This window comes from Rutilus rutilus (assembly GCF_951802725.1).
Source record: "Rutilus rutilus genome assembly, chromosome: 13".
Lineage (NCBI taxonomy): Eukaryota > Metazoa > Chordata > Actinopteri > Cypriniformes > Leuciscidae > Rutilus > Rutilus rutilus.
The window spans coordinates 16,505,835-16,518,235 of record NC_140218.1 but is presented as its reverse complement, the minus strand read 5'-3'; the positions used below and the strand labels follow the sequence as shown (position 1 = coordinate 16,518,235).

The window sequence follows — 12,401 nt, the reverse complement described above, 5'->3', positions numbered from 1 at the left end:
GAATTGGCTCACAAGGGCTCGTGAGGAGGTAATGCGGAAGCATGTGGAGCATGTACAGCCGCAGTGTGAAAATGATCGCAATGCCGCGAGCACGACTGGAGCTCAGTGAGTGAGAGATGATTCATTCAGCCAGGCTTTACCACATATGGGCGGAACGTTTCACACGAGGGCCGAAACGCAGCGCGCCTATTGGCAGAGAGCGCCGGTGATTGACGCGAGGAGCCCCCGCCCCTCTTCTGCCCTGGTTATTGGCACTTTAACGAATCCCGGCCACTGCCTCGGTGTCCGTGCGCGTTGACAGACCGATGAGACTGTTTTAAATAGACTGTCGCTTCGTTTTCAGCGTCTTTGTCACATCGCCCGTTTTAATTAGTTACTGAAGTGGACTATTCTGACTCAAGGAATGCTAGATTAAGTGCTGTTGCAAGTGCACTTCTGGTGAACTTCTCTTTCTCGTCCAATCTGTCTTCTCGGTTTGTAACCATGGCTGAGAAACGACGGTCCCCGTGTACTATGAGCCTCAAAGCGCACGCGTTCTCGGTAGAAGCGCTTATTGGCACGGAGAAAAAAAGAAAGCTGGAGGAGGACAACGAAAATTGTTTTGAGGAGGTAAACGAGGAGTCGAGCCTGACAGAAAGTCCGCAACCCCAGACTAGGAGAACTTGTCCCAGCACCAGGAGTTGCGAGATAGACTGCGTAAGCGACGAATCCCGTAAGTAGCCTATCCCTTGACTTATAGCTATGTAAGAAATAGGCTTGTTGCGCGCGAAACAAACCACAACCACAAAATAAATATGTATTTGTAATTATCTTGGCTGAAAAGTAACGATGAAAACATACACAATGTTATTCTGTATTTCTAGCCTGTATAGTTTTGTAATAGGCTGCTAAATACAAACCAAAAATTAACATTAACACAGACAGTCTTTCACCAACAAAATCTTCAATAAATATATCAATAAATTCTGAAGTAAAAATAGCCTACCTCTGTAATTTAGACATGTAATTGAGTCAAGTCAGGGCGACAAAGACGAAAAATACAGTATAGAAACACAAAATAACACAGTTATGAGCCTCATAAATATGGGCACTAAGAGAGTGACTAATCTATTCTGTTTATGAGTTTGGCCACAATCATAAACACTCAAATTAACTTGCCATTACTAAAGCCTAAATAGGCCTACTTGCAAAAAAAAAAAAAAAAAAAAAAAAAAATGGATAGAGCTAGAATAAAATATAAAATTCGCTGATTTTTTAGCCTATTTATTTATTATTTTAAAGTAAACGAATGCAGTTCTTCTAAGAAGCTGTCATCTCGATAAGGCATCACAAAGTCATGACTTAAATTCTTAATTCCATAACGGAAAAAAATGGGGAAATGTAGGCTATTTATAATTGGACTATAATATTCAACAGCATTTATAAAGTAATAATAGCCTAGTCTGTAAATACATGTAATACGAATACAGAAAATCATTGCAAAGAAAGTTTGCATGCCACTTCAGCACTCGTTATTGCAATAACAATAGTTTAAATAAAAAGGGTTCTGCAGATTGTTATGCAATAATTAAGACAAACTCTTTCTGTCTTTCTCAGCTGAGTCTGAGGACGTGTTGTTGGATAGCCCACAACCTGCACCCCAGGGCGCGCAGCTCCTCGCGCAATCGGGCACGAGCTCCGGAGAGGAGATGCGCGTGGATTTGCAGGGCTCAGACTTATGGAAGCGATTCCACGAGATAGGAACTGAAATGATCATCACCAAAGCCGGCAGGTGCATCACACAAAACACGCTTTTCAATGTTAAAACATTTAATGGTTATTGGCTAAAATCACCATATTCAATATTTACGTTTGAATCATAAAGACACTAATTTCTTTTATAGTAAAAATACGCCATGTGACTTGTTTTAATTTCTATAAAAACATTTATTTGATGCAACCAAACATGAATTCTTAATCCAAAACGCATTTACCAAAGTCTGAATTAAATTGCTGAAATATCCAGACAGTCTCTTTTTGTATGCGGTTACTTTCAGAAATGGACTTTGGGAATTAAATACTGAATTAAAAAGGGATTGCGACGAAAATGCCGCTGATATTTAGGCTAATAGGCCTACTGCTCATATAGCCTTATTTTTTGTATTTTTTTATTTTTTACACACATTTGATAGATTTTACTATTATATTAGGCCTGGTTTTGTGCATTATAAGCTACCTACTTTTTTGTTGACTTTTATGTTGAGTTGTTGACTGACCATTTATTTAAATTAACTGACGTATCTCTAAAAATATGCCTATTTGGAAAAAATTACGGGATGCGTTATAGCCTAGGCTAGCCTACTGTTAGAAAAATGATGCCCACATAAAGGTAAAAACTGTGCTCTTTGGGAATCTGAATTTCCTTTTGCAATTCTGCTTGCCTCAATGTTATGTAGTCCTAATGAGAATATTAATATAAAATGTAATTTTATCCCAGGCGAATGTTTCCCGCGATGAGGGTTAAGATTGTGGGACTGGATCCTCATCAACAGTATTATATTGCTATGGATATTGTTCCTGTCGACAACAAACGGTACAGGTGAGCAATTTACGAAATTTGTCTTCCCAACTGGTCGCTGCATAATATTGAGCATTTTGAACTAACCGTCTCCACAAATGGCACTCCGGGACTTTGTTGACATCTTCAGTCCGGCCTTTTGCGATGCCCTTTTGGGAGCTTGACCTCGTGGACCTGAAGGTCATGAGACAACGGCAGTCAAAACAAATTCATAACGCGTACGCATTTTGTACAGCTGTAAAGACAGTAATGGGGTGATCTCAAGTGATTTCAGTTCATTTTCACTGCATCTACAAAACAATAAGGCTACCGTCATTATTTATTTTATTATTTACACAGCACAAATATATTAAAGAAACCTTAGTGATAAGCAACCATGTAGTCTGAGACGGTTAGCAAAATGAAATCAAATACATTACTGAAAGATATTCCTTTAAAAAGTCGAGCCGTCTAAAATTCATATTATGTAAATCACCACACATATTATGTAAATCACCACACTGACTTTTTTTCCCATTCCAAGGTACGTGTACCACAGCTCGAAGTGGATGGTAGCGGGTAACGCCGACTCTCCTGTCCCTCCACGAGTCTACATCCATCCGGATTCCCCTGCTTCCGGTGAGACGTGGATGCGCCAGGTTATAAGCTTCGACAAACTCAAACTGACCAATAACGAGCTCGACGACCAAGGCCATGTGAGAGAATCTCTTATTATGTATCCAAGAGTAATTTATTGAATATGAATGTTTTGTTGTTGTTGTTTTTGTACATTTGAATGAGGAAAAACTGCATCATTTTTGTCTATAGGAAAATAGGCTTATAAGGAAAACCTGCAAATACATTAAGACTTCATAAGTTAGTTAGTAAAGCAGACCTTTAGAATTTCCCTCTGTGATCCTGAAATAAATTAAATGTTATAATTGGACAACTCTTTTCATGCATCCCATTACACATATGCTAGCCATTGTCGCCCGGTGTGCATTTTGTTTTGCTGTATTTTTTTAAAGGTCTAAACATGTTGTAATGTGGAGGGTTGTAAACAAACTCAATTGAAAGCATCCCCAGGGCGAGGCAGTTAAAGGCCCGTTTGGCCTTTGAAAATGGAGGCATGTGTGTTTTTATTGAGGTAGAAAACTGCTTTGGTAATTCCTCCGTTTCCCACTCTAAACACTGATGCGCGATGTAATGTTTTCCAGATCATTCTGCACTCCATGCACAAGTACCAGCCCCGTGTCCACGTCATCCGTAAGGAGTGCGGTGAAGAACTCTCGCCGGTTAAGGCGGTTCCCACTGGGGACGGTGTCAAAGCATTCTCTTTCCCTGAAACTGTCTTCACAACGGTGACTGCATACCAAAACCAACAGGTAATTCCCAACACATCCTGCCATAACTGTTTTATGCACAATTTGATAACACATCACAAAAGCTGCAAATAAGGGTCAGATTGTTTCTTGAAATTAAATGAAGAGGAATTCGTCGGGCTCGGTGCCTTTTCTTTTTATTGGATTACATTATTAGGGCTTGATTTTTATAAAACAAATGAATAGGAAAGTCATGCCAGCCACAACCAAACTGGCCAATTTATTTTTCTAAGTCCAAGCAAGCAAGACAAAAGCAAGTAATATATACAATATGAATAATATTATTAGGATACAAGATATGCAAAATGTAACACACAGGACCTATTTTAGAATTATCTGGACTCAATACAATGGATAAAGCAGAGCTGTTCTATTGTGACAATAATAGTTGTTTTTGTTCATTTTATTTACTTTTTTAATATGTTTTATTTTTATAATAAACCCAGTTAACTTGCAGAACGCTCGTATTTAGGATACACTGGTATGATAAATGACTTAATTTATATGATGTATTACTGAAATAATCATACAAATCTCCTAAAGTTGGGATTTGAAGGGCTCCTGCTGTCTAAATTCATAGATCAAAGCCTCTATGAGACTGAAAGAGTATGTAACCAACACCCCATAAAGGGCAATTTATTTATAAAGGGCACAGTGTTTATTTAGGCAAATGTATTGACTTTCCTTTGCCTACAGTTCAGAAGCAAAGTATTTATAAATTGCAACACAGAATTTTTTTTTGATTTTATATATTGTTTGATTAAATTAACGTGTTTTCGTTTGCTATAACAGATTAATACCAGAGCATGTTTTAAGTTAGAGCTTGAAATCTTATCATAGTTTTCATGTTAACTGCCAAGTTTTAGAAATTATGTCACCCATTTGTCTGAGCTTATAAAAACACAACACACATGTTCTCTCACACACACACACATACGGAAGAAAAAAGCTTATAAAATAAACCCACACACATTGCATTGTGGGATAAGGGTCACTGGTGCTAGGTCAGGGAATTTGACATAACAGGCTTTGGGTCAGTAAAGAGAATGTGTTTTGTGTGTGGATTTTTTTACAGATAACAAGACTGAAGATCGACAGGAATCCATTTGCAAAAGGATTCAGAGACTCAGGAAGAAATAGGTAATACATTTAGTTACTGTATATGTACAGATCTTTGTTACTAATGCTTAGCTCTGGATATCCAAAGGATTTGCTTGATTTGAGTCAATGGCATTGTACATTTTAAAAAGCAGTAACTGCACTGGGAAATGGGTCTTCCAAGGTTTTTCATAAAATTTTATTGATCACAACTGAGGCAAGCCCATCTGTCACGGAATAGCCAAAATGTGTAGTTTCTGCTTTTACCTTATTGTGTTGCAATACAGAAATTACACTATATTACATTTATTTTTTGTTCAACTTCTCATTCTCTTCTGACATCAGTGTAAAGTTATTATCAGATCCAAAGGGAAAAGTCTTCTTTTAGCCAAACTGAAAGTACCACAAGATTCCAGCGAGGCCCAGACAAAATAAACATAAAAATAGAGTCAGATTAAAAGCCATTATTCCATGTACAAAAATAAATGTATAAATGAAAATACACAGCATAATAAAAAATAATCTCCTTCACATAACACTAGAGAAATAAATAATAAACGTGCAAACAGGAAGTGGAGGCTGTGCAGAAATAAGGCTTGCACGACTCTGACTCGAAAGCTCAGTGGGGAAGTTTAACTCTGCTCATTATTTTTAAACGAGAGCGATTTTAACACCCCTCTGAATCGCAGCAGACCACATACATCCACTTTTCCTCCGTCCCTATGCGAGGTCTCGCTGAGCACTTAGACCGAGCCCCGTGGCTCAGTGTTACAGGAAAAGTTAAGCAGTTTGCTAAACAAACTCGGCCACTTGATAGCTCAAGTGGTGTGGCTGATAAAACTGGGGCCGAAACAAGTTGAGGCATCTTGTGTGAATTATCGCCTGAGTGGTACTGTGGAGGGGGTGGGGTAACGTCCACGCTAACAAGGCGCACCGAGCACCACCATTACTTCCAGAAAAAGCCAGAAAAGTCCCCCCCCACACACACACACCCCTCTCTCTTTTTCTTTCTCTCTCCTCGTAAAGCTTTAACTGTGGCTTCCTGCACTCTATGTCTGATCCCACCGATAAAGCTATGTGAAAATAATTATAGCCTTGCCGTCGCACACACCAACACACACACTTTATGTTCTTCATTACCTGCTCTGCTTTACTGCCCAAATACATACTGATAAAGAAAGGGCCTAGCACTAAGACGGCTGGCAGGATTGAACACATTGTTGGAAAGGTTAGCCAGATGCAGAGCTTTTCTGTTAAGTGGACTGAGAGCTTTACTGAATCACTCTTGCCTTTGTATTTGTATGCAAATTGTGTGTTCTTGTGTCTAATACATGTTTATTGATCAGAATGCTTGTGTGATTTAGGATGGGACTGGAGGCTCTGGTTGAGTCGTATGCGTTCTGGCGGCCCTCACTGAGAACTCTGACATTTGAGGAATTCCCTGGAATCACTAAACAAGGTACCACGTGTGTCTATGTTTTCCCTGTCAAATGTGTCATTGCACAATTGCTTGTTGTTTATACGTATTTGTAAATAATAACATGAATAAGACATTTTTGATTGTACCAATGAGTTTAACATACTTCATGTCATTTCAAATAGACTTTATTTTGTCTGTGAACAAAAAAAAAAGAATATTGTGAAAAATGTCTAAAATCTTTATAATGCAATGAAAGTAAATTGGGTACAATGTTGTTTGGAACAACATGAAGGTGAATAAATAACAGAATGTTCTTTTCTTTTTTATATATTTTTCAATTCCTGAATTTGAATTAAATTTGAATTGAGCTAGCAAACTGGATGCAGAATTGGAACTTGAATTTGAATGCTTGGGAGCAAAATGAAAGAATTCAAAGAAATGAATATACTGTAACTAAACTTTTAACCAAACAAATAACTAGATGAACCGTGAAGTGATTTAAAGATGAGCCAATTCTTCAAATATGATTATTTTTAAGTTAAAAAACATCATTTTGAAATATATTAAGAATAAATTCGATTTTATGTTTACTTTGAATCTCTGTAATGTGAAATTTCACACTATGAGATTTGTATATTTTGGTTTGTTTTATGTGTATATGTTTTATTAATGATATGTCGTTATGACTGCGTTCAGGTGCAGCTGGTTCTCACGGTGTTGTTGGGTCTTCAGCACACACACATCTGCTGTCCTCGTCCTCATGCTCTTCCCCTACATTCCACCTGGGTTCCGGGGCAGGGCCAGTGTGCGATTACTCCACCTGCAGTCGAACAAGCCACCCTCTCCACCGCTACGCCCCTCCCCTCTCCGCAGACTCCTACAGTCGACTGGCCAGCCCCGCAGCAGATGCCTTTTCAACTTCTCGGAGCTCTACGTATATGAGCGGGACCGAAGGTGAAGCGTTCTCGTGCACACAGAGTGGCCTGCCAATCCAGATCCACAGCATGCCAAGCACAACCTCCCAGCTGCAGTACCTAATGCCCAGCCATACCCATAATGCGTTTTCCGCCAACCAGAGCACACAGGGATCCTATAATGGGTTCCGGCTGCACAGCCCTTATGGCCTCTATGGTTACAACTTCTCCACTTCTCCCCGCTTGGCCACCAGCCCCGAAAAGGCAGCCGCCACGCAAAGTTCATTCCTTGGCTCCTCCCCTAGCGGGACGCTGACGGACAGGCAGGTCCTATCCACTGTGGACGGTCTGCACATGCTCAGTAGTAGTCAACAGAATCTTTTTGACTCACGGACTTTGGGGCTGACAAGCTCCACCTCCCAGGTGACAGCCCACATGGCTTGACCTGTGACCCAAAAACTTTGACGGACTACAAAACTCAGCTAAGAATGTTTTCTTTGAGTATAAACTAGTTTTTAGGACTAGTCAATCGCATAATTTATAATCCGTCGGACATTCATCACTCTCGCAAGAGTTGAGAGAGGGACATACTGCTATGGCAAGCAAAAGAAACAGATGTACACAATGTAAAGAACTGAGAGAAATCTGCAATATCATTTATGTTTTGTGAAAATGACAGCTGAAGATAACATTGAGGATATTTTTTAAATAGACTTTATATCTTTAAAATCATTCTGATGAAGCGGCACAGACTATTATTGGACACCAGGGTATGGAAATGCCTGAAGAATCACGCGGGGAAACCTAGAAAACACTTTACCAACACACTTGCGCACAATCCTGCTCAGTTTCACGGCATGAAAGGACATCAGCCATCGGATCTCATCAAGGTTCAATGAGTCCCCTGAACTGCTGGTAGGAGTGTGAGGACTTTAACAGATGCCTTTTGTGAGGCTGGACTCAGCATCTTATGGACAATAAAACAGAGTTTGGCACTTAAGAGTGAGCAGACTGAAAATGACAGGAAGTGATGTCACGAAGTATGAAACAGGCTTCAATGACTTGAATTTTGAACTACACCATTTTCTAGGTGACAATCATCAGGTAACCACGTCACTTATTTGTGCTGAGGTTTTTGAGCACATCCGATCAGCATTAATGGCAGATAATGCGATTTAATCTGAAACCGGACGAGGAAAAACAAAATGTGGGCTAGCGTTTACAAATTCTCTCCAAGTCGAAGGGTTTTTGTCTGGATCAGCGCTGCTGTCTGAGTCTTGGAACAGACAGGGCTGAATGAAATCTGATCCAAGATGATAATTCTCACACTTTATAAATACAACCATTGGCATTCTTCAGAAGGATTATCCTGCCACGAGATACATGCTGATTCCAGGTCAGCTGTCTCACTCTGAATCCAAGACTGACAAGAACGCTTTTCCTTTGCAGACATGTTAGCTTTTGCTAATTTTCTTATTAAATGTAATTTTTCACAAATATGGAGAATATGAATATTATTGATACTGTGTAAAGATTTCACTTGCACTTACGGCAATTTTAAATACTTGCATTTTAATAATAAGGCTTTTTTTTTTTGCCAGAGGCCACTCTTTTGACACTTCCTCCATGTTAGACTGTTGTTGGCCTGATAATTAGAAAACCCTTTGAGCCAAATAAAATATATCCATATGGCAAAGAATAATCAAGGAGTTTATGCATGTGTTTCAGCATTAGATGCTTCTCTTGGGGTCAGGCAAAGGTTCTGAATGCCTAACAAATGAAAAATACCACCAGGGGCTCCTAGAGGTACACTGACACACACAAACAGAATGCATTCATGCACACAGAAGACAAAAAGTTTGAAAAAAGTTTGTGCTTTTGTCCCTGAGAAATCATACATCAGCAAGTTTTCTATTGCTAAATGAGCGTGACATTACGTATATTATTTTACTTGCAGTGTGGTCAGCTTAAGAGTGTGTGTGTGTGTGTAAAGGAGGATATTACAAGACCTTCTGACTGCTTCTAACTTTTAACACCTAGTGAACTGCAAACATAAAAAACAAATTAGGGGACTAAACTTTAAAAATACTCAAACAGCACTAGGAATTTGTACTAGCAGTCTAACATTGGGTCAGTCTTTAGAACCAGAACCAGTGAGACACCTGTTTTGGACTGAAGAAGAAAGACAAACAGCACATGCAGAGAGAGAGGAGGTTGTTGGGTGCTTTTTTATTTTAGAACAGAGGAATGGTTGGCTTGCTGTATCTCACTAACAGGTGACAGCCTCCCCCCATGGTTGGCAAACCTTACATACACCAATATCCTTATGCACACACACTCACACACCTCACATTACTGACTCATTATCAGTAAACCTGAGGACATTAACACTCTGAGGCCAGTAAAGGCCTGTGTTTGTAAAATGTATACTTAATGTATAAAATAATGTATAAAATTGACTCCATAATGGACTAAATAGAACTAAAACAGTATGGTATATATATATATATATATAAATGTTCTTTAATAACAAATAAAAATAAACTTAAATATTTGTACATTTATATGTTTTCATATTGTACATACACACGTACACACACACACACATTATTATATATATATAGTATACAAAAACATTTATATACACATGTAATATTCCTTTCATCCATGATCAGTCAACTTAAATGGCAGTAATAATTTAAATAAGCAAATGAGAAATACATTTAAAAACCTGTTTATTTTTGCCCATATTGATTTTTCATATCCAGCAATAAAGTGTAATATAACTCAACTACATATGCTTTTTAGATTCACTGGTTAACATGCCTTGTGTTACTGGTCATCGCCACTACTCTGCCAGGGCTCTCTTTTCATGTCAGTGTGTTGGCATACGGGATCATCTTTCGGTCCCTCAGTGCCTGGCATCATCTTCTCTCCACACGGCCAACAGTGTTACATTTTCACACTCGTCTCACAGGCCTTACAGACATCACTTATGCACTTCTCCGCCATTTATATTGATTGTGCAATCTTTGCACATTTACATTTCTTCAACATTCTAACTACAGAAAGTCACAAAAAACTACGTCAGACCGTAAGACCCCAAAAACAACCTAGAAAGGGCAGAACATTATGTTCGACCGTTCGCACAAATCATGAATAATTCATTCTTGTTTAACAGCTCCTCATACGTCCATTATGTTTTTGGAAAAAGGCAAGCCTTATTTCCACCAGTGCAACCCGGGCCACATTACATTACCATGCACTGTTGCATATATTCATCTGTGTGTCTCCTGGTACATTGCCAAATGGTCTGACATTCAACTTCAATACCCACTAATAGCAGTTCACTTTAGCGAGGAGCCTCGTGTTCTGCATTGCACATGACTAATACAAACGCTGGATAGATGATATTTTAGAAATCCATGCCATTTGCTCTATGTTGTGGTCAAGGACTCGTGACTAATCATAAAACCAACACAACCTCATGGCAATTTATAACTATTTTACGTTTTAGCGAATCAATGGCTATGAATTCATACAATCTCATTTGTATGTGATCTGCTTATGCCCCAGTGACTGGTATGTTTAGGGATGGACCTTCATGCTTACTTTTTTCTAGTAATTGTATGTTTTTGTAGGATTCACATTGTATGAATTAATACGAAATCGTATAACGCTTTCTCGTGAACACAAATACCCATTACCCTACAGAAAATGTTCACAATTTTATTGTAAAATCCTCAAAGAAGTGTTGTTAAAATCAAGTTTAAAATTATTATTTCTTGGTTACTTCATACTTTACCTGTGTCTCATTGTCATTAACAAGTAGTGGTAGACAATTATAATGAATTTTGTTAGTCTCAACACCAGTGGTCATGTAACATCATCGCTATTGTATTTATTATTGTTTATGGTAATAATATGACCATATTACCAAGTCCCATTTTGCACAATATAAGCCTATTTAAAGTAAATCCTAATTTTGTGAATGCATAATTTAGGGATTTATCATTTAGATTTCAAGGAATCTAAATAATAAACAATAATTTCACCTGTATTTTCACTGTTCTTATGGTCCACAAACATAAATAACACTCTCCTTTGTCAGAAGTAGCCTTTAGATGAGGCAGTCAAAGGAATTTCCAGCAAGTGTAAAAGGAGTACAAGTGGACAGTGTGTGTGTGTGTTTGTGTGTGTATGTCCGCTGGGTGTTCCAGGAAGAGCACCTGTGGTGTGCAGGGTCGAGCTGTGCTGGTGGTGCTGATATGTGTGAGTGTGTGTGGGGGGTGTGGGGGGGTGTGGGGGGCGAAAAGGTCTGCGTGACCCGTTAATGGCCTGGGGGGTATTTGATGACAGTTGCAGTAATCTGAAGCTGACTGGTGTCTCTTACACTCGTTTAATCTTTGTCATCAAATCCCACCATCCACCTGATTAATGTCTATGGTTCAACCCTGTTTTCAGAGCCAAATATATTGCCATGATGAATGTCAATCTATGGCCATATTCTCCTCTAATATAACCATGAAAATATATTATGAAAGACTTCCTCATTCTTTGAAACTGTTTATGTGCATGTGTGTGTGTCTGAGAAACTGAGCTCTTCTATATACGTCTTCTCTGTATCTTGCCAGGCGTCTAAACGATCTGTGACTTGGATAAATCAAAACTGAAATGCAAATCAAAGCTAAGGTCAGCTCAGCCCTCTCCGGAGTGACGCTCCAGTCAGCTCTCATCACACACTAGCACCTTCCATCACACACTCATAAACGACAAGCAAACACAAGGTATGAAAGTGATATGTGTTTATTATTTTACACTTTTAAGACAGTTATGGGGTTGTATTGTAATATTATGACTCAAAATTTTGGATGGTTTAGACTATTTTATTCATTGCCTAATAACAATGTGTCACAATTCTTTGTGCAACATTTATTTATTTTGTAATTTTTCATACCTGCGCAGACTAGTTTTCTTTCATTTTGGTGCAATTGAAAGTCCCAAGCTGTTAAAAAAATGTATATCCAATTTCATATAATAAATATCCCAAA

General features: G+C 38.7%; 1 protein-coding gene across 1 annotated transcript; it reads left to right on the top strand.

Annotated features, from left to right (window-relative positions):
- The first annotated feature begins 272 nt into the window (after nucleotides 1-272).
- Nucleotides 273-9,043, top strand: tbx18 (T-box transcription factor 18). The gene is made up of 8 exons (XM_084427909.1): nucleotides 273-712; nucleotides 1,597-1,771; nucleotides 2,477-2,578; nucleotides 3,081-3,252; nucleotides 3,754-3,921; nucleotides 4,994-5,058; nucleotides 6,381-6,475; nucleotides 7,133-9,043. The coding sequence occupies exons 1-8, from the start codon at nucleotides 484-486 to the stop codon at nucleotides 7,792-7,794; spliced, it is 1,668 nt and encodes a 555-aa protein (XP_084284035.1). The 5' UTR covers nucleotides 273-483; the 3' UTR covers nucleotides 7,795-9,043.
- The last annotated feature ends 3,358 nt before the right edge of the window (nucleotides 9,044-12,401 follow it).

Coding starts and splice junctions, on each gene's coding strand:
- tbx18 (XM_084427909.1), top strand. CDS start 484: ATGGCTGAGAAACGACGGTCCCCGTGTACTATGAGCCTCAAAGCGCAC. Junction 3,253..3,753: donor AGCTCGACGACCAAGGCCAT/GTGAGAGAATCT, acceptor AATGTTTTCCAG/ATCATTCTGCACTCCATGCA. Junction 5,059..6,380: donor AGAGACTCAGGAAGAAATAG/GTAATACATTTA, acceptor TGTGTGATTTAG/GATGGGACTGGAGGCTCTGG.